We start from the raw sequence: 21,787 nt of genomic DNA, 5'->3' as shown, positions 1-21,787 counted from the left end.
GGTCCCCTGCGGGGGGCGGGACCAATAGGCGAAATCCCCACCCGGAGGCGTGGCCAATCGCCTGTGAGCCCGCCCAGAGGCGGAACCAATGTGTGAAGTTCCCGCCCAGAGGAGTGGCCAATAGCGGGCGAGCCCGCCTAGAGGCGAGGCTGGAGCTCCAGGTCCCACCCCTCTCTGTATGGCTCCCCCCCCCCCCCCCGGCCGAGTTGGACTCGCCCGCCCCGGGGAAGCCCCGCGGTCCCAGGACGGAACCACGGACAAAGCCGGGGGGGGACCGGACCGGACGCCCCTCACAGCGGGTCCCCCCCCGAGGCAGCCCCGACCCCCCCCGGACGGCGACAAAGAAAGGATCCGCCACCTCCTCGTTTTTTGTAATTTTTATGTAGATATTTAACCCTACACCTTTATCAAACATATATGATGGATTCTAGCAACTAAAAAAACAAAAAAAAAAAACAAAAAAAAAAAAACCCCAAAACAAAATAAAATAAATCAAATCAAATTCCAACTTCATATAAAAGCCGCCGGGGCGGCCCTGGGCGGGGGGGGGGGCTGCGCCCTGGGACCCCCGCGGGCTCCGTCCGAGAGATGGAATTAAAAAGTGATTATTATATACACACACGTAGAAAGTCAACAGTGTTCCCAGGGGGAGGAAAGGAAAAAAAAAAAAAAAAAAAAAGCCCAAAAAACCCCCAAAACAACCCAAAATCCAACCAACAGACGACAGGTTTCACCGGAGGCGCGTGAGCCGGCGCGGGGGACAGGCCGGGGGCCCCGCTTGGCTCCCAACCAGCCCGGCCGCACGGAGGTCATCCTTCCGGGGGGCCGCGGGGGTTTTCCCATTTTGCCTTTTCCTGGTGGTCGCTGCCAGGCGGAGGGCGAGCGGCGGCGCGGCGGGGGTCTCAGCCGGCTCGGACCCTCCACTCCTCCCTGCGGCAGCCATTTGGTTACCGGCTAAAAAACAACATCCCGACGGCACGCTTCGGCTTTCCTCGCGGTTTTTTAGGGTTTTTTTTCTTTTTTTTTTTTTTTTGTGGGTTTTTTTTTTTTTTTTAAACTTTTTAAACTACTACTGGAAGTTTTTGTTTCAACAGCAATTCTTCTTTTCGTTAAAATTTTTTTTTTTTTTTTTCCCTAGTCTTGCACCAACTGGGTGGGCTTGGGAAATAAACCCAAAGAAAAAAAAGAAAAAAAAAAGGGAATATTTAATTTAGGAGAAAGTTATGGGGCTCTTGAGGGAAAGAAAAGAAGAAAAAAAAAAGGAAAAACCAAGTGAAAGCGCTACTCCGCTGCTCTGCACAGCGTCCGGATGCCTTCGCGGGGGAGCTGGGCGCCTGCTTCAGTACCTGGGGGGGAAGAAGGGGCGTTTTGGGGCGAAAAAGGGGGACCCCCTCCCAAAGGGCGGCCGGGGCCTTTTCAGGCTATGGAAGGGGTCTCTGCTCACGAAGGGCTCTCGCGGCCTGAATTCGGCGCGGGGGGTCCTGACCAGCACCCCGCCGCGGCTGCCACCGTCCCTGTGAGCGGGGGGGCCCAGGCCGCGGCCGCCCCCCAGCTGCTCCCTGGAGAGGGGGGCCAGACCCACGGCCTCGCGGGTGCGGGACAGGGGGGCTGCGGCGTGGTCCCGCTGCTGGGGCTGGGCCACCGGCTCCCGCGTCCCGGCGTGCACGGCGAAATGCTCCTTCATCGTCCCTTGGTGGATCGTACCGTGCTCCTTGGGGAAGGCGCCGGCGCCGTGCTCCACCGCCATGGCGGGTGGCGCGGGGAAGGGGACGGCGCCGTGCTCCCCGGCCGGCGGCGGCGGCTGGGAGGGGAAGGGGACGCCGGCGTGGTCCCCGGGGACGGGGGGCGGCGGGGGTGTGGGGAAGGGGACCCCGGCGTGCTCCACGGAGGGAGGCGGGGGGACGCCGTGGGGCAGCGGCAGCGGAGCGGAGGTTTCCTTCGAGAAGGGGTTGGCGTGATCCACCGACGGCATGCGGGGCGGGACCGAGTGATCCCTCGGGAAGAGGCCTCCGTGGTCCTTGGGGGGAGCGGCGGGGGGCCCGGCGGGCGGGACCCCCGGATCCCGCTGGAAGGGAGTCCCGTGCTCCATGGGAGGCGGCGCGAGGGGCGGCGGCATGTGGTGCTCGAAAGCGGGGCTGAAGTTGTTGGTTCGGAAGTTGTTGACGCTGTCCTGGAAGGGCGGGACGTGCTCCTTGTAGGGCGCCGGGAAGCCCCCCATGCCGGGCAGCTCCGAGGCGCCCGAGGGGCCGTTATCGAAGGCGCTCCCGCCGCCGCTCATCTCGAACCAGCCCGCCGCTCGGCTCGCCTCTCGCCCGTGCCCGCGATTCCCCTTCCCCAGAACGCGGATGGACTCCACGGTCTGGATGGGCTCTCCCGACATCCCCCTGCTCGAGGCGTTGTGGTACCCCAGCGTTTCGATGGGAGCCCCCTTCTCCTCGGTGCTGTCGGGCAGGTCCAGGCAGGACGAGGAGACCCGGGTCTCTATGCGGTAGTGCTCCTCCTGCGGCGGCGGCTCCGCCTTGGCGGCTCCGGACAGGCCCGTCCCCTCGCCGGAGCTGCTTTTGGGAACCTGGCCAAAATGCTTCTCCTCGGAGGGCTTACGGGAGGCGTTTTTGAGCATGTTCTTGAACTCGATGGTCGAGGTGGCAGAAATGGAAGAACCCAGGGGTTTCTCCACGCCGGCCACGGGCGCTCTGCCCGCCGGGCTGGAGAGGGCGTTCTGAGAGGAGAACAGCGAGCGGTGGGGAATGGGGTGGGGCGAGTCCGGGTACTGCTTCTGCGAGAGGCCGGAGTGCGCCACCGCCTTGGGCAAGCCGCTGTGATTGGAGTCCGGCGCGAAAAACACCTCGCTCTTGCTGGGCGAAGGGGAGCCCTCCGAGGCGGAGTCGCTTCCCCTGAGGCCGTAGCTCCCGTACATCCCCGGAGACGAGGCCAGCGGGTCGCAGCTCTCGCTCTGATCCAGAATGGATCGCATGGACTGAGGGAAGGACGGCTTCACGCCGAACTCCTGCGATCTCTGGCCGTAGCTGGACATGACCGGCTGGTATTCCGCACCTTCCGAGAGTTTACTCGACTTCAGGATGGACTTGGCGGGCTTCTTCTCCAGGTTCAGCATGGCCGACGGCGGCGGCCCCGAGTAATCGAAGTCGCGGTAATCTTCATCTTCTTGGAAAGAGGTGTCCGGGTAAAACTTCTCCTGCGAGGAGTCCATCAGAGAGGAGGGCATCTCCATGCTGTCTGCAGGCTGCTTGTAGAGGCCGGCCGGAGACTCCCTGCCGAGGCCGAAGGGCCGGTAGTTGTGCACGGAATTGGAGAGTTCCTGGGAGTATCCGTCGTCCCGGCTCTGAAGAGGTGACCTCGTGCTGCTGGGAGTCGAAGAGCCGGGGCTCATGATTTTCGACAGCAGGGAGATCGTGTCGACGTTGCTCGAGGTGGGCTTATCCATCATCTCGTCCTGGGTGGGCGTCCCGCTTCGCTCGTCGCGCACCGGCGTCCCGTCCACGTTGTCCATGGAAGTGCTGGTAGGACCACGCTGGAAGTCAGACGCGTGGCTTTCTGTTGCGATGCTGGACCCTAAGCTGCTGAGAATCGGAATATTCAAGTTCAGGCCGCTGAAGCCAGGGTTTCCCTTCAAGAAATTGTGTATCTTCATCTCCAGGCTCGGAGAAGGGGGTTCCGATTCCAGCTTCGCTTTTGAAATTTCGGAGGATTGACTCAGTGAGGTTTCTGTGGGCAAAAGGGAAGAAGGACTGGGGGGGTGGGAACTGGAAAATCCCAGGGAATTGCTTGGCGGCTTAAAACTGGAGCTTGACAGCCCTGGGGTGTGTCCAACGGGAGCCTTGTTAACCGAAGTCGAGGAAACCTCAGCAGTAGACGAGTTTGGAGAATAACCAAAACTTTTGGATATGAAGGACTGAGTACTGGAAGTACTCCTCCCCTTCAAGCACGGAACAGTCGTGTTGGCTGGCGATGCCGAAGTGCTCTGCGACGCAGCTTCGCTCGACTGAACGGTATTTCCAGCAACGCTCTGAAGTAAGGACGACAAACCTGGAAAAAAAAAAAACAAACAAAAAATGGAGCGCTGCGTTCAGATATTCAGGCAAGAGGCAAGTCGACTCGAGCCGCTGGCAAGGGAAAGGTGTCAGTATTTGCTCCGCAGATGTCGTTCCTTACGACGACTTCATGTTTTACCAGGAAAATGACTGAATTTTGCTGCGCTCGTCCCGACATCAGCACCCACCGAGGTGCAAACTTCTGCCAGAGGCTCGGATCGAGCTATAAACATAAATTACAACTCACGTCCCACGGGGTAATAACTCACCCTGGCTCTGCAGCCAGGAGTGAAAAATACCGCGCTCCCGACCAGGGTTACGCAGGCCAGGCGCAGGAGCAGGAGCAGCACCTCTGGGAAGGTGTCTGCTCCAAAAAAGCGCTCTCGGAAGCACAGGGAACCCACAGAGACCTCTCTCGGCCTCCCATTCCACTCAGCGCCCCTCCGCGAAGCGTTCCGGATAAGCGCGCTTCGGCCACGGCAAAAATATGACGACGTACAGAAAAGCGCCGAAACTCACTGCTCCGTAACATGAGTGCCACCCGAGGAAAAGTCAGGCGCGTTCGCCAAACACGCAGTAACGCTCCGAATCATTTTTTCTCCCCACATTTTGGCTTTAGCAGAAGCACAGCAGCACGTTTCGGCGCGGCCGCTGCCATCACCGCGCAGTTAGCCGCCCCCTCCGGCCCCGCTCCCGTACCTTGCAGTGCCGGCGCAGTCTGGGTCTGGGTTTTGGAGAGAGCAGACAAAATACTTTCAGGAGTTATTTCCACTTTGGAGAGAATATTTGCTAAGGGATTCGAAGGAGCAGACGGAGTCCCCATGACAGGAGTCTTCAGGCCACCAGTAAGAGCTGTTGGGCTCGTGGGGGTTCCCGGGGAAGGTCTCGAGGCGGGACTGACACCTAGGACGGAAGCACACACGGCTCTCGTACGTTGCTTCGTTAACGGGAGCTCGTTTTGGGCTCAAGTTTTCCAGACACAACTGCAGCAGAGCTCACTAAGCGCGAGCAAGGAGGGGCGGACAGTGTCAGAGAGCCCGAGCCACATCTCTGAAGCAGCAACTCACTGATGTTTATTTTGAGACAATTAAAGCTTTAAAAGACGACAAAGCAAAACTGCATCGTTAGCTCCGTTAACGAAACGCCCGGGCCAGCACCGCTTCAGCACTCACCTGTGTTTTTCATGACGGAAGTTAAACTGCTGAGGATGGAGCTGATCTTTGCCAGGTCCACGTTGGCCAGGTTGGGCAGCGCCAGCGCTGGCGCCGGAGGGACGGGCGCTGCGCTCACCGCCTTCGGAGCCGGGGGCGCCGGGGGGGTCTGCGCAGGCGTGGTCACCGTCACCGAAGTCGTGCCTGCTGTCGCGGTAGACGGCACCGCTTTGGGGGCGCTTTCAGCCTTCGCGGGGGCCGAAGGCGGAGCAGCCTGCTTCTCCTTCCTCTCTTCCACTGCGTCAGGGAGAGGGAGAACGAGAGCGGAACCGTCACTCCGAGCAGCCTGACCCGGCTGGAGATGTCCCTGCGCACGGCAGGGGGGTTGGGCCGGGTGGCCTTTACCGCTCCCGTCCCCGTTCCCGCAGAACATACCGATAATTTTAGAGCTATCGTCCTCCACATCAGAGAGCTCCATGTCTTCCACATCCCGATTATCCGTCACAGGCTCCGGAGACACCACCTTGCGGCTTCCGGCCACCGGAGACCGGGAGCTATCCTCCTCCCCCATCCCCTGGAAAGGGGACTCGGAGCCCGTCGGAGACGGGGCGTCCATACTCGGAGAAGGGACAGGAGACTCCTCCGGATCGGGAAGCGTGGCTTTCAACTGGTCCAGCTTTTTCTTTAGATTGCTCACTCGGTTAGCAAACGTTTTATAAGCCTGAGAAAGGACGGACAGCGCAGTGAGTGTCCTTTACGCGAAGCCAGCACGCCTCAACTGCTTCCCCAGTGAAGCGGCGCGCAGCCTTAGGAAACCACTTCCAACCGCCTGCACCCTGCAGCGAGCGCTCCGCAGTCAGAGCTCCGCTTTTCAGCGGGACTTGCAGAGCAAGGGGAAGGTAAGACCTTTTCCCAGTGACTTACAATAATTTTCATAAGAAAAAAATCCCTTTTCTAACAAATACGCTGCCAGTTTTTTTGGTAGGGCTGGGGGGCTTGGTTGTATTTACGACGCTTTACTGGATTCTCTCCTCGTTTGTGCATCCAGTTTGCACACCGATCACAACCGGGGCAGTTCCTAGAACTCAGGCTTTGTCAGACTAATTTAATTTCGCCCCCGTTTAAAAATCCAGTGGGGCTACCAAATTCCAGCAACGTACAAGAACCGAATTCTGACCCCTTCTAGCCCCTGAGCCGCGTCGCAAACCCAGGCGGACGCAGGTCTGCCTGAGGAGGGCTGAGGAACGGCGTACTCACGTTTGCCACCACCTTGACTTCCTTATACTGCGCTTCGTAAAATATACCGGCGTTCTCCAAGGCTTCGGTGAGAGAGGGGCCGTTTTTCACTTGCTTGTCTAAGCCATTGACAAACTCCTCCAGCTTTGAACTTGCTTCTTCAAACTCCTTGGAGAACTTCTTTCCTCCTGTTTTATCTGCAAGGAGACAGACACCACAGAGATGAGCTGCCACCCGCCAGCGTTCAGACAAGACACTGCATCACGCCAGACGCTCCCCAGACCGCCCCGTCCCTCCAGCAGCACCCATTAAAATCAGAGGCCAAGCTGGTGGCAGGCTGTATTGTTTTTCAGCTAGTTATTAGTGATAAAATAAATTCAAGACACACAAGTTTTAAATTTTCCTCTTTCGACGACCCAGAGAGCATACTGTCATTTTGGAAGTAGCAAAAATCTTGAGTTTTATTTTTCCTTCATTACGGTATTCAAAGGATTCCTAAAATCATCGGGGTTCTCCACACCTATGAGCGACCGTGACCGTAGACGACCATCTTCACAGCCTGCAGCCACGGATTACCACGCGCAGCCGGAGCTAGCTGCGGTTTTACAGTTCAATTTCCTGAAAATACGGCTCAACACACCTCAGCTCATTTTCCCCTACTAGGCGCTGCTTGCTGTCAGACTCACAGCTGGCGTTCTCGGACCCCAGCCACTGCCAGACGCCTTAATTCACTTAAAACATTAAACCCAGAGTGATTTCAGGGGTTCTGAACACGTTAAGAGCAACGTGTGTGTTAACACCGCGCGAAGGCGCGTGTGAGCAGTACAAAACACACCTTCAGCGCTTCTGCTTTGCCTCTGCTCTGCACCCGCAGGTTTCTACACGCGGGTTTTGGGCTGGGGGGGTTCTCAACCGCATTTTTAAACTCTGGCATTTACAGACACGCTCCGACTTCTGCTCGGACACAGAACTGCGCAGCTCCCACAGCTGCATTTGCGCCTCCTTCGGTTACGCCGGCCCGCGCACGCTCCACGCCGTCTTTACCTTTTAAGCACTTAAGCGTTTCAGTGCTGCACACATCCACTCTCATCGTGGAAAGCTGCTTCTCCTTCAGCTCTATCTGGTCTTCCGAGCGCTTATACAACAGCAATTCATCAATGAGAGACTGCGGCTGAAAAAAAATCAAACCAGAACAGCATCCTCATCACATTCCGGGGGACAGAAGCCCTGCTGCGCAGAGCTAACAGCACAGGTCTGCCTCAGCGACAAACAACGCTGCGGTTCAAGGCCAGCGCCCGACCAGCGCGCACGCGGAAACGAACAGCGCCAGCCTCTGCGTTTGTAACCTCACGTCACACAGACCAGCAGAGTCGGGCTCGGGCAGGGGCTGTGATCCCGCAAGTCTCCTGGCTATGATGGTTAAGAGTAGGGGCAGATCTTTTTTATTTTCTTTTGGCTTTACTCCACTAGTGCCCGTGGACTTCAGTCACACAGCACGCTCCTCTGAGGGACCTCGTTTAGATAAATTTCTTGCCACCGACTCCCCAGCCACCCTCAACTCCTCCTTCGTGCGGACGACCTGACCGCACGCCTCGGCCAGCGCCGTCCGTAAAAGCCAGCCCCTCGAAGCGTAGGACGCGTGGATTTCACGTAGCTCCCGAGAAGGTAAGCTGCTCCCCTGCAGGTCACCCCAAACGAAAACCAGTGCTTACGCGGGGAGCCTCCGCGCCACCCCGAACGCTCCCCAGCTGCCCTGCCGTCCCCAAGCGCGCGCAGAAGGGGCGGCAGCTCACAACCGAAATGCCTTGCAGGCATTACACGTAAGGAACAAAAAGACACCCAACGCTCCAGCTTCCCATCAAGCCGGTGCTGCTGGTGGAGGTAAGCTACACGAAAGCTGCAGCCCAAGGACGGCACTCAGCGCAACAGAATATTTCCACTTGCAGACTTACTCTGAATTCAGCAACGATCTTGGACTTCAAAGCAGCTTTCGGGTTGGTGGATGCTGTTGGAAGAAAGAAAAAGCATGAAGAAACCAAGGAACTACACCTCGACTGAAAACAAGTCACAAAAGGCAGTTCTAACGAGAAACACTAACGTAACCCCACGAAAGCCTCGCAGGCTGGTGTTACTCCTCATGTCTCCCCCCCACACACGTCCCTCGCTGCCCTGGCTTTCCGTTAGCTAATCGGGACACGGTCACGTGCAGCTACATTGTCGCTGAGGTCACCACATCATACTGGCGCTTTTTTATTTTTTCCTAACCTGCTATAAAAACGGCCTGTGCGTACCTTTTCCAGCTCTGTCGCTGGGAAGACGAGGCCCTGCCAAAGCTGATCTAACTCCTCCCCACCCGAGGAGTCTGCGCCTCTCCGCGCGGAAGGGAATGCTCTCTCCTCACCTGAGGAGTCTGCGCCTCTCCGCGAGGAAGGGAATGCTCTCTCCTCACCCAAGGAGTCTGCGCCTCTCCATGAGGAAGGGAATGCTCTCTCCCCACCCGAGGAGTCTGCACCTCTCCGCGAGGAAGGGAATGCTCTCTCCCCACCTGAGGAGTCTGCGCCTCTCCATGAGGAAGGGAATGCTCTCTCCTCACCCAAGGAGTCTGCACCTCTCCGCGAGGAAGGGAATGCTCTCTCCTCACCCAAGGAGTCTGCACCTATCCGCGCGGAAGGGAATGCTCTCTCCTCACCCGAAGAGTCTGCGCCTCTCCGCGAGGAAGGGAATGCTCTCTCCTCACCTGAGGAGTCTGCGCCTCTCTGCGCGGAAGGGAATGCTCTCTCCTCACCCGAGGAGTTTGCGCCTCTCCGCGAGGAAGGGAATGCTCTCTCCTCACCTGAGGAGTCTGCGCCTCTCCGCGAGGAAGGGAATGCTCTCTCCTCACCCGAGGAGTCTGCACCTCTCCGCGAGGAAGGGAATGCTCTCTCCTCACCTGAGGAGTCTGCACCTCTCCGCGCGGAAGGGAATGCTCTCTCCTCACCCGAAGAGTCTGCGCCTCTCTGCGCGGAAGGGAATGCTCTCTCCTCACCTGAGGAGTCTGCGCCTCTCTGCGCGGAAGGGAATGCTCTCTCCTCACCCAAGGAGTCTGCGCCTCTCCATGAGGAAGGGAATGCTCTCTCCTCACCTGAGGAGTCTGCGCCTCTCCATGAGGAAGGGAATGCTCTCTCCTCACCTGAGGAGTCTGCGCCTCTCCATGAGGAAGGGAATGCTCTCTCCCCACCTGAGGAGTCTGCGCCTCTCCATGAGGAAGGGAATGCTCTCTCCTCACCTGAGGAGTTTGCGCCTCTCCGCGAGGAAGGGAATGCTCTCTCCTCACCTGAGGAGTCTGCGCCTCTCCGCGAGGAAGGGAATGCTCTCTCCTCACCTGAGGAGTCTGCGCCTCTCCGCGCGGAAGGGAATGCTCTCTCCTCACCTGAGGAGTCTGCGCCTCTCCATGAGGAAGGGAATGCTCTCTCCCCACCCGAGGAGTCTGCACCTCTCCGCGCGGAAGGGAATGCTCTCTCCTCACCTGAGGAGTCTGCGCCTCTCTGCGCGGAAGGGAATGCTCTCTCCTCACCCAAGGAGTCTGCGCCTCTCCATGAGGAAGGGAATGCTCTCTCCTCACCTGAGGAGTCTGCGCCTCTCCATGAGGAAGGGAATGCTCTCTCCTCACCTGAGGAGTCTGCGCCTCTCCATGAGGAAGGGAATGCTCTCTCCTCACCCAAGGAGTCTGCACCTCTCCGCGCGGAAGGGAATGCTCTCTCCTCACCCGAGGAGTCAGCGCCTCTCTGCGCGGAAGGGAATGCTCTCTCCTCACCTGAGGAGTCTGCGCCTCTCTGCGCGGAAGGGAATGCTCTCTCCTCACCCAAGGAGTCTGCGCCTCTCCATGAGGAAGGGAATGCTCTCTCCTCACCTGAGGAGTCTGCGCCTCTCCATGAGGAAGGGAATGCTCTCTCCTCACCCGAGGAGTCTGCACCTCTCCGCGCAGAAGGGAATGCTCTCTCCTCACCTGAGGAGTCTGCGCCTCTCCGCGAGGAAGGGAATGCTCTCTCCTCACCTGAGGAGTCTGCGCCTCTCCATGAGGAAGGGAATGCTCTCTCCTCACCTGAGGAGTCTGCGCCTCTCCGCGCGGAAGGGAATGCTCTCTCCTCACCTGAGGAGTCTGCACCTCTCCGCGCGGAAGGGAATGCTCTCTCCTCACCTGAGGAGTCTGCGCCTCTCTGCGCGGAAGGGAATGCTCTCTCCTCACCTGAGGAGTCTGCGCCTCTCCATGAGGAAGGGAATGCTCTCTCCTCACCCGAGGAGTCTGCACCTCTCCGCGCAGAAGGGAATGCTCTCTCCTCACCTGAGGAGTCTGCGCCTCTCCATGAGGAAGGGAATGCTCTCTCCTCACCCAAGGAGTCTGCACCTCTCCGCGAGGAAGGGAATGCTCTCTCCCCACCTGAGGAGTCTGCGCCTCTCCATGAGGAAGGGAATGCTCTCTCCTCACCCGAGGAGTCTGCGCCTCTCCATGAGGAAGGGAATGCTCTCTCCTCACCTGAGGAGTCTGCGCCTCTCCATGAGGAAGGGAATGCTCTCTCCTCACCTGAGGAGTCTGCACCTCTCCGCGCGGAAGGGAATGCTCTCTCCTCACCTGAGGAGTCTGCACCTCTCCATGAGGAAGGGAATGCTCTCTCCCCACCTGAGGAGTCTGCGCCTCTCCATGAGGAAGGGAATGCTCTCTCCTCACCTGAGGAGTCTGCACCTCTCCGCGAGGAAGGGAATGCTCTCTCCTCACCCGAGGAGTCTGCACCTCTCCGCGAGGAAGGGAATGCTCTCTCCTCACCTGAGGAGTCTGCACCTCTCCGCGAGGAAGGGAATGCTCTCTCCCCACCTGAGGAGTCTGCACCTCTCCGCGAGGAAGGGAATGCTCTCTCCTCACCTGAGGAGTCTGCACCTCTCCGCGAGGAAGGGAATGCTCTCTCCTCACCCGAGGAGTCTGCGCCTCTCTGCGCGGAAGGGAATGCTCTCTCCTCACCTGAGGAGTCTGCACCTCTCCGCGCGGAAGGGAATGCTCTCTCCTCACCCCAGGAGTCTGCGCCTCTCCGCGAGGAAGGGAATGCTCTCTCCTCACCCCAGGAGTCTGCGCCTCTCCGCGAGGAAGGGAATGCTCTCTCCTCACCCGAGGAGTCTGCGCCTCTCTGCGCGGAAGGGAATGCTCTCTCCTCACCCAAGGAGTCTGCACCTCTCCGCGAGGAAGGGAATGCTCTCTCCTCACCCGAGGAGTCTGTGCCTCTCCGCGAGGAAGGGAATGCTCTCTCCTCACCCGAGGAGTCTGCGCCTCTCCGCGAGGAAGGCAATGCTCTTTCCTCAGCGCCAGACTCGGAGCCGACACGTGCAGCCCAGCGCTCCCTTCGGATGGGGTCTCCCTTTGGCGCTCACTAGCCCTAACCGCGCTCTCAGCCTCAAAAACTTTCACACCTCTATCCTAACGTCTTATTAAAGAGCAGGGGGAATGAATCCCGCTGTCAAGAAACACTTGAATCCAGAATCCATCGGGTTCTGGGCAAAACGGGGGAAATCTCTGACCAGCAGCAAAACCCTTCACCCGTGCAGAGCAGAGCACGTTCTGGGTGGGAAAGCAGCTTGTGATGGCAAGCCAAGGAATAAAGCGCCTGCAAACCCTTTTGTTAAGCCCCTGATCTCAGCAGGCGGGCGCACGCCACCTCTTACACCTAACGTTCCAGCACCTGGCTTTACGGACCGCTCAGAGGACGCCCAGGTTCCTATCTGCAGATTTCCTTTACCCTAGCACCTAGGTTGCTGTTGAAGACGCGTTCCTGAGCGCGAAGGCAGGGTCCAGCTCCTGCTGCCAAAGCACACGGGTCTGTCTGTCTTCTCTCCATCTCTGAACAGTCTAACGCCAGCTCCCAAGAGGTTCCACCAGCTCTCTCCTCTCCTGTCCACAACCTCGGCTCTCAGAAAGATTTTTAATTTTTTTTTCATGCTTCCTTCCTTTAAAAAGCGGTTCTCTAGCCACAACTCCTTGGTGCTTTACACACCAGTCTGTAAGGAGCTTCACAAGCCTGGAAGACGCATGCTGGCTCGTGTTCTAGTCCGGGTTCTGCGCCCGCTCTGGGCTAGCCTTTCTTCTGCTCCTCAAGAAGGCAATTCCTACGTTAGTTCAGAGAGTTCACATTGTTTCCTTACTTTGCGATTTCTTCCACGGCTTATTCGGCTGTTTGTTCAGACTTTCTTTCAGCTGCTTCTGAGTTTTGAAAGTTGTACCTGGAAAACATTTCATTTTTTGCAGTCTGGCATTACGGGATTCCTTTAAGAATCTGGGTTTGGTGCCACACGGTTGCACGGCAAAAGAGTGAACAGAAATTTGTTTTAAAACACCTCGACCAACTTCCTCAGCGGAGCTGCTGGATGCCCAAGAGAACCTCAGTTTACTCAGGAATACAGCAACCTGCGGGATGGTCTTCCATTTTTAAATCAAGTTTCTGTTTGCCCTTACACTAAGACAGTTCGAAAATCACAGGCATGACGAGAGCACAAAAGGAAAAACACACGGCATCTGAAAATAAAACCGTACCGCTCGGCTTGTTAGGCAGGTGTTTACGAGATCAGCGTTCAACAGGCAAGGAATGCGAGTCGGGAACATCCGATTTACAGGTAATCTGAACTATTTTTGTTTTCAAGCTACAAAACTTGGAGATTTCAGGACGCACGCCTAAGCTTTGCTTCTCCACACACAAGGCACAACCAAAGGCGTTCCACGCGCCGAAGCCTGAACCCGAGGCACTGCGTTTCTCCCGCCGCCCAGCTCTCAAAACCGCAGGTGAGGATTTCCCAAAGGACCTTTCGCTCTCAATGATGCAACCCAATAAAGCAGAAACCTGGACTAATTTCCTTCAAGTATTTGAGTATCGGCTGATTTCTGCTGTTACCTGCCCGCCCGCGTTTCCAGGTAACTGCAGCTTTTGAAGCAGGGTTCTTTCGTAAGCCCTGGAGGACGCTCTACCCCCAGCTTCGCTGCCAGCCTCTTCCCCACACCACAAATACTACCAGTAAAAACACCTCCTTGCTAAATCAGACTCGAAAGCAAGGAAGGCGCCCCCGCTCCTCGCCCCAGCGCGGCAGCCGCGAGTCGGCCGGCGCTCAGAGGAAGAGCCAGGGACACGAGCCCTCACCGGGGGCACGGCGTTCAGGGCGGGTGGGACCGCTTGGCCCTCACCTTCTGTTTGCTCTCAGCCGGAACAACGCCGGCGGACGTGACGGGATTCAGAGCCGTCTTTAGAAAGGTACAAAAAACCCCGTGAAGCAGCTGAATTCAGCGCCGCTCATGCGCAACTCCTTGCTACTCTGACGTCTGCGCGAGGTGCAAATGCAGGACGAACAGGTACGCGCAATCAGCTCACTCTGCTCAGCGGTTCCAGACATTTTCTTTAACCTCTCCAAGCTCACGCCTCAGTTTGTCCGGTAAGGAACGCAAAGGGTAAGTAACTTACTCAGAGCTTCTTTCAGTGCTAAAATGGTTTCCTCGGGGTACACGTTCCTGTCCTCCCAGATCTTGAAGATCCTTTCGATAGACTTGGAGACGGATGGGTCCCTGAAAAAGAAGAGTACGCCGGGTTTTCTTTACCCCGCACGGTAATTCCTCGTGATTGCAGAATGGGTAACAATGCAAACAATTGCGCGTTTAAATCAAAACTTTAAAGACCCTTCAGACTGGGAAGTTCTCCGTCCAGGTGAAATTTTTTGTTACTCTTCCAAAACAGCTTTCTGTATGGATGCTCTGGGAAAAAAACGATTATTCTGGGGACAGGGGGGAATAAATCATTACTCTGCTCTCAGAGAGGAGTAACCGCTTCGCAGGCTGTACGGCAGGCGACCAGAGGTGGAGAGCTTCATCCAGAAGACGAGCTCTCCCACTCACCTCTGATCACACATCCCCCCTGCAACGCCGTCTGCAGGAGCTGCCAAAGAAAGAAGGAAAAGGAAGGGCCTGGTGGCAAATATCGCATCTCAGCCAGTTCCCTCTGTGTCAAGGCAACCCACTGACAAACAAAAGCACCTCTCTCAAAGCCTGCTCTCCCCAGACCCCCGAGCCAACAGCAGGCTGCCCTGTCAGGCAGAGCTGTGGGAGGAAGGGAGCTCCGCAGAAGCGTTTGGGCCGGGGGGACCTTTTTAAAGGCCACCTGAGCAGCCGTCCGGCCTGACCTGGTGCCCTGCCACATTCCCCTTCCAGCTCAGCGCCCCACGGAAGAGCCACGTGTTTTCTGTCCACCATCACGGCTTTGTAAACCGAGCGGCAGAAGGCTGGTCACTGCCACGGAGCGACGCGGCCGTCCTCAGCCACGCAAAGCTTGGCAGAGGGACAGCCAGGACGCCAGCGCGCGGAAGAGACAAAACCTCCCACCGGGGGCCATAACGGGCAGGCAACCACAGCCCTGCGGCACACGAACACTGGAAGACGGAAGCAGCGAGCTCACAGAACTCGTATCCAGTTCATCGTTTCTGCACCCCGATCCGGAAGGGGCCGGGGCCTGGTGAAGCCCCTTGGGGCTGCCAAAGGATCGGTAACTTGTCATTCTTGCTGCAGCTTTTCCTCCTCTTTTGCCCTGGTAGCTGATACTCCCAGGATTTTTCTCCCGCCTCCTGCTTGTGGCGTCTATTAACGGCATTTTCAGCTTTCTCTTCTGCCAACTTACATTTAAACACAAGCTAACGAGCAGCCCAGTTTTAACCTTTTCCTGCCTGACGCCACGCTCAACCACCTGCCGCTTCAGGCTCTGTCCCAACGACGCACAGAGCAGCGACGGCACGCTCCTCCCGAGGAGCTGCTCTGGGCTTTCACCGCGCCCTCTCCCGCGGAGACCACCCGGCTGAGGCAGGCTCAGCCCCCGAACGAGGGGCAGCGAGGCACCCTGCCCCGCGGAGGGGAAGCAACAGCCAACCTTCCGACAGAGCGTTACTTACTTCACCAGCGAAGCAGCTTCGGGAAGCACTTCTGCAAACGTGTCACGAAAGACGATGGCGTTTTTTCTCTTGCAGTTCTGTATGACGTCATTGGCCAAGTAAAAAAGGTTCAGTCGATGAGGAAAGGCAGCTAAAGACAAAAAGAAAATCCGGGTTCATCATCCAGCAGAAGTCACGCTAGGCGCATTTCGACAACGTTTGTGTGCCTGCTTTGGGGGGTTTCCAGCACCCAAAGGCAAGTCCAATGGTCAGAACTGGCGACCAGAGAGAAAATCTTCCGTTACAAACCATTTCCGGACCTTCCCGAGACCGAAACGTTTTGCGGCACCAAGCCTCGGCTCTGACTGGGGCTCAGAAAGGACACACGAAGCCATCGACCCTCTGCTATTTCTACGTCACCCGCGCAGCCAGGAAGATCAGCGCCGCCCGCGCCAAGAGGCCAAACGCAACACGGCACCGACGTCCGCAGGGGAGAAAGCCCAGCCGCTCCAGAGCGCGCCCGGTCCGGCCCGCGAAGCTCCAGCGGCGCCCCGTTTGGCCGCTGACCCGGCGCACCCTCCCGTTTAATCGCTTAGAGGCCGCTCGTCCGCATTTTCTACCAATCACCACGTATAAACCTCCCTTTGTTTTTAACCTGCAATGGCTTAAAACAGTCTCCGAGACCGGCAGCTGTATCGGGGAGGCGTTACAGGCGCGTAGCCGGGCACCCACGGGAGCGGAGAGACCCCCTGCACGCCCCTCTACGCGCTCCCGTCACCAAACCGACGCTCATCAACGCGGCTGACGAGCGCCGTCGGTCCCCGGGACGCGGCTGCCCGGACGGCCCTTTCTGCCGCGCGATTTCGCGCCGGCTTTTGCGCGGCGCACAAAGGGCCCCGACGGCCGTCCCCTCTCCTCCAGAGACGGATTTCTCCCAAACAGCTCCTCCGGCCCGGCCCGGCCCGCGCCGACCTTCGCACCCAGCCCTGCTCCGAGCAGCGCGCCTCCGACCTTCCTCCTGCTCAGCTCCAGAGTTCATCATTTCATCAAACCTCCTCTTCGGTCGGCCAGCAACAGCGCCGGTAGCTCATCCACATGCTAATTAGCGTCTTCATTTAGTTTAACGACGCGATACGAGGATTTAAAGACAGGAACGGTGGCAACAGATGGTTTTGTTTCGCGGGCCGTGAGCCCTGCCAGGCTCCCACCTTCCCCGCGTTACACCCCCTCCGGCTGCACGGGTAATGAAGAGTTTTCTCTCCAAACCCCCTAATCCTCTCTCCCGCCTCCCTTCCCGGTTGTCCCTCCCTCGGCAGAGCGTTGCCGCTCTCCGCGTTTCCTGTCGGGAAGCTCTCAGCACCACCCCTGCTCCAGAGCCCTTGGTGGGAGCTACCCCTCGCCGACAGCGCTCCGGCAGCCGCGCCGCAGCAAACCCCCAAAGCGCCCGCCGTGGCGGCTCAACCTGCGGCAGCTCCGCGGTCTCCTCCCGCCCGAGGCCAGCGAGCGATGCAGGCGGGATTTTCACAGAACTCCCTCGCGCCTCGCATACGGAAAAGCCCCTACAGGAGTATTTCCCAGCTAGCAATAAGCTCACGTGCTTTTGTGGCAGACAAATTGTTGAACGCCCTCTCCCTCTCTTCCAGCGCTGCTCTCCGCTGCTGACTCTCGCACGCCGTTCCTGCGGGAGGGCTGGATCCCGGGCGAGGAATCGGCACCAAGGAAGCAGAGCGGGGTCCAGCGCCCGCCTGGCACAGTCTCGGCACGCAGCGAGCTTGCTTTAAAAGCTCGAGCCAGGAACGCTTTAACCTGACGAGCTCCTCCCTCATGACCAGGAACACGATAACCTTGCGAGAGAAGCACAGCTGAGGACAGATGCGAAGGCTCCGCTTGTTTTCATCGTCAAATCCTCACCAGGCCGACGCCGTGAGGCCTCCATGAGCCCCCACGAGCGGCACCAAATCTTCTCGCTCGGTGCTGGCCCCCACCGAGCGTCGCTACGGACCGGCGTAGGCAGGAAGCACCCTCCAACCTCAAAGCCGGGGCAGCAGCAGCGCGGTGGGACGCGGGGACAGCCAGCCCCCAGGACAGCCCTGCTCCTCGCGGCCCCGGCCCCTCCGCCGTCCCCGCCCGCAGCGGCCCCGGGACTCCCGCCGAAGGAGCCAGACCCGAGCCAGGCACCGCACAGCCGCTGCCTCCCCAGCGCCGCGGCCGCTCTCTCGCCCGTAACCTTGCTCATGGCGTATTTTCCGGCTAACTTCTGCGGCAGGTACGTTCCATCACTCCCACCAGGCTACTCCAACGCCGCTCCGGCAGCTGCCGTCTCACAGAGCCTCAACTCCCCCGTGCCAGCAGCAAACACAACAAGGCCAAGGCGTCGTTACCAGAAGCCGTTATCGACAACCTGCACCCCAAACGCGCTCACACGGCACAGCGAGGCCTGTCTGTCTGAGCCAGGAGCGCCCCGCTCCGCCCAGAGGGCTGCAAGCCCCAGCGGAGCCGTGCCGTGCTCGCCTGGCTTCCCCCAACGATCCGAGCCAGCCTTCCCCCAAACGCCAGCCTCAATAACCTATCAGGTCATCGTCCCACCAAAACGAGTTTTCTACAATTAATTAAAACGCAGCACTCCGGTGCTCGTTCACCAGACGCTCTTTCAAGCTCAGTGACGTTATTAACCAACGGAGATCTCGGGTCTAAAACACAACACAAACCTGCAGGTCAGCAGGACAATTCAACGCACGCAAGGCACTCCGACACGGCAGACAAATCCGGAGCGGGGTTCAAGACACACACCGAAGGCAGGGAGCACCCGCCTGAACGCGGACCCCAGGCGAGGCAGAACTAACCTACCGCTCCGTTTAGAGCCAAAACGAGATCCCCCCAAACCGCACAGAAGGGAAAACCCAGGCTAGACCAACACCTAGGCGGCGAACAAGTCCCAGGAAGAAAACCAAGCAGCCTGGGGTCCAAACGGCGCGTTGCGCGAGCAGGTTCAAGGGCTCCACGCTGTACCCGACGGGGGAACGGCTTCTCTTAGGCTGCCCGGCTTCAAACGGAGAGGAAACACAGAGAAGAAACAGGCAATTTCCTCACGGAGCCCCCCCAGCTTTTTGCTCAGCGCCAGGACAGCCACCAGCCCCAGCGACCGACGTCTCCGGGCACCGATTTGTTCTTCCGAAAGAAGCAAATTTGCTGTCCAGACAGCCGCATGCCTCCTCAGCTCAACCGGACGTTCCTCATCAGCCGAAACAAGCATCCAAGAGCCAAGCACAGAAAAAGCCAGCGAGACGGGGTACAACGCAGAGGCCGGGGGGCGCCGACAGCAGAACGCTTCCTCTCAGGAGAGGGCCCGAGCAGCACCCACGGCGGCAGCACCCACGAGACCAGCAGGCAAAACCCCTCACAGCCCCAGGCGGGCACGCAGCCGCCCGACGCCAGCCCAGCGCCTGCTGGGTGCCATTTATAGACAACAAAGAACAAAAAAAGCCCATTTTCTTCCCCCCGACACTTGACATTTCCTACAAGCCTCCTGCGAGAAACCGCCCTCAGCCCAACGCCGGCATCGCTGGAGAGACACCGGGCGGGGATTGCCCTGCTCAGGAGTTTCACGCTTCGCAGCAACGCGCGTCTGAGAGACACGGAGACGCTTCTGCCCCCGATGAAACGCAGGCACCTTCGTCTTCACCGCGACACAGCCCCCGAGCCCAGCACGTCCGCCCTTCACACGGAGCTCCCTGCAAAAAACAGCCTCTACGCCTTCTCAGAGGCTTGAGAATGAAAATATTTAAAAGCTGGGAAAAGAACCCCAAAGCAAGCTGTTAGTCTCCATTATTACCACCAAACTCCTCAGGCTGGGACCGCGGCCTCGCGCTGCGCGCAAGGACAGAGGCTGCGAGGTCCTTGGGGCAGAGAACGAAGCGTCCCACGAAGGGAAACGGGGAGCAAAAAGCCGCTGGTGAGCGGGAAGCAACCAAAGAACCAGGGCTGAGGGCACGGCAGCGGCACGGCGGCTCTCGAGGGCCGCTCTAGCCGGCGCCTCGGTAGGACGCGTAACGCGCGGGGTGTCGAGGGGAGATCCTCGCGAGGCTGCGCAAGGAAAGCCCGGAAAGCGCGCCTCCCAAACCAAACCAAACCAAAAATCCAGGCTGGTGCCACGGGCGCGGGGCAGGAGGAGCCAACAGCTCCTGCCGTGAGCCGGCCAGGCAGGGACAGAGCGCCGAGGGCCCGGCCAGCGGGAGCAATTCCGTTCCTTCTGCTGAGCGCGGGAAGGAGGAACGGAGAAGGACGGGGCAGCACCAAAGCAGCGTCTCTGGAAGCTCAGCCGCCTCGGCCAGGAGCTGCAGGACGAACACCAGCCACGGAGACGCGGCAGCAGCCCAGGGAAGGCTCTCCGCTCCGCAAGGCGGCGGGACGGGAGCTGGGAACGAGGAGCTGCGCCGTGCTGAGCCAGACCGACGGCGAGACCTTCACCGAGCTGCTAGAGAGGAGCCAAGCTGTGACAGGAGACGCCGAGCCCAGAGCGCCCGCACAGCCCAAGGAGAGGCGGGAGCCGGCGAGCCCGGAGCGAGGGGAGAAGAGGCCCGAGGACGGCCCTGCGGGACACCCCCGGTGAGGAGCGCCGTCAGAGGGAAGCGGGTTTCTAGGAGAGGTGGGCAACGACAGCGAGGCGGGATGGAGCAGCGCCAGCCGCTCGGTACGGACCGGAGAACTGCCCCCGGGCCCTCGCCTCTCTCTGTAACCACGGGGCACGCGGACAAGGCGAAAAGTCAAATCAAACCTTGAGGGAAGAGGGCCCTCCGCGTTCTGCAGAAGGGCCTCGACAGAGAAAACCAACTATCTCAAACCTCACGCAAAGCTTCAGCACAAACCGGAGCCGCGCTTTGGGACGGGAACGTTATCTTTGCGTTACTGCAAAGCTTACTTTAACTCCTGCCACAACAGGCAAAGCCTCCGCAGGGCAGCGAGGCGGCGGAGATAAGGCCGCCTTGTTTCGACTCGTGAAAACATTAACTTTCCCACTCCCGGGTCACCGCTGCGTCACCCGCGGGCGCTCGCCAAATCCCAGCGCTGGCGCCCGACGCTTATTTGTGCCCACAACGGGCTGCTTTGCCCAGGAAAGGGGGGGACACACACAACAACGGCCCCCGGCCCCCACCGCGCGAACGGCACCCTTCCCCTCCGCTCTCAAAATCACATTCTAGAGCATCCCGGGCCAAGCGCGCGTAGCGCTGAGGAGGCTGAAGGCGCCGCCGCTCCGCTGAGGCCACGCAATCCGTGTTTTTCTAAGCGTGACAAGGTGACGCTAAGCAGAAACCCTGCCCGGGGCCGCGACAGATCTTCGAGCCGGCAGGAAACCTCCGGCTGCCGCTCGCTGCCCGACGCCGGGTCCGAAACCTCCGCGCACGCTGCGCCCCGTCCTCCTTCCCCGCCGCGGACCCGCAGGCGCAGCCGGTGCCAACCCACGGCCTCCCGCCCCGCGCGCGGTCCTCTCGCACCGGGTGACGCGGGACGAGGCTACGGGCAGGGGGACGAGCCCCCAGCCGAGCGCAAGGGCCGGTCCCGCCGGTCCCGGGCCTCCCCCCGCCGTCCCGCACTCACAGCGGCGCAGCCACTTCATCCAGTGGTAGACGATGGTGCTGTGGTGCCGCTTGTTCTCCAGGCACCAGGAGGAGAGGCCCTGGATGGACTCCATCGTGTTGGTCACCGCTTGCAGCTTCCTGTCGAGCGAGGCCTCCAGCGCGCCGGCCGACGAGGAGGAGGCGGCGGCCGAGGAAGAGGAGGAGGAGGAGGAGGCCCGGCCGCCGCCTCCGCCGCCCGCCGCCATCTTCCCGCCCTGCTCGCCCAGCCGGGCCGCGCGAACGGCGGCGGCGCGGCGCTTCCCGCTCCGCTCTCGGCCCGGCGGGGGCCCGGGCGGCGGCGCCTCAGGAGGCGGCGGGGCCCGCCGCGGGCGGGGCGGGGAATGCGGCGGCCCCGCCGCGCCGGGTCGAGGAGCGGGCGGCGGGCGGCGGCGCCGCCCCGAAGGCGATCGCTCGGCCGCGGCCCTTCGGGCCCGTCCCGCTGCCCCGGGCGGCGGCTGGGAGCGGCGGCGGCGGCGCGGTCACGGCCCGGCCCCCCCCGCACGCAGCGCCCGCCCCCCCGCCGCCATTTTGTGCCGGGCTCCCTCACACGGGCCGCCGCGGCGCCCCCCCCGCCGCGCCTGCGCTCTCCACTCGCAGCGCATGCGCTGAGCCGCCCTGTCCCTGCGCGCCTGCGCCGTGGGCCCCGCCTCTTTGCGCGGGGATCTCGCGCCTGCGCCGTGCCGCCCCCCGCCGTGCAAGATGGCGGCCGCCCCCGGCCGTGACGGGGGTTCGGGCCTGGTCACAACCCCGGGGCTGCAAAACGGCTCCGGCTTTTAAATAAAACCGAGTTTATGGCGTAAATAACGGAGCGAGC

The 21,787-nt window shown here is 59.9% G+C and overlaps 2 protein-coding genes across 4 annotated transcripts in view; one reads left to right on the top strand and one right to left on the bottom strand.

The window, feature by feature from the left end:
- The window catches only part of INTS3 (integrator complex subunit 3), a 187,142-nt gene that overhangs the window by 121,654 nt on the left and 43,701 nt on the right, over positions 1-21,787 (top strand). The gene's annotated exons all lie outside the window — the stretch shown is intronic.
- RPRD2 (regulation of nuclear pre-mRNA domain containing 2) lies at positions 1,197-21,422 on the bottom strand. 2 transcript variants are annotated; one of them, XM_086768195.1, is made up of 11 exons: positions 20,954-21,422; positions 15,380-15,509; positions 13,909-14,009; positions 12,605-12,682; positions 8,392-8,444; positions 7,484-7,610; positions 6,461-6,636; positions 5,639-5,924; positions 5,225-5,500; positions 4,752-4,955; positions 1,197-4,047 (listed from the first exon to the last, which is right to left on the bottom strand). In XM_086768195.1, the coding sequence occupies exons 1-11, from the start codon at positions 21,177-21,179 to the stop codon at positions 1,340-1,342; spliced, it is 4,365 nt and encodes a 1,454-aa protein (XP_086624321.1). In that variant the 5' UTR covers positions 21,180-21,422; the 3' UTR covers positions 1,197-1,339. The 2 variants fall into 2 exon arrangements, with proteins under 2 accessions (XP_086624321.1, XP_086624322.1); XM_086768196.1 differs by lacking the exon at positions 12,605-12,682.

This window comes from Chlamydotis macqueenii, chromosome 28, assembly GCF_036417535.1.
Source record: "Chlamydotis macqueenii isolate bChlMac1 chromosome 28, bChlMac1.mat, whole genome shotgun sequence".
In the NCBI taxonomy this organism is placed as follows: domain Eukaryota; kingdom Metazoa; phylum Chordata; class Aves; order Otidiformes; family Otididae; genus Chlamydotis; species Chlamydotis macqueenii.
Note: the sequence above shows the minus strand (reverse complement) of the source record. Positions and strands in the feature narration are given on the sequence as shown.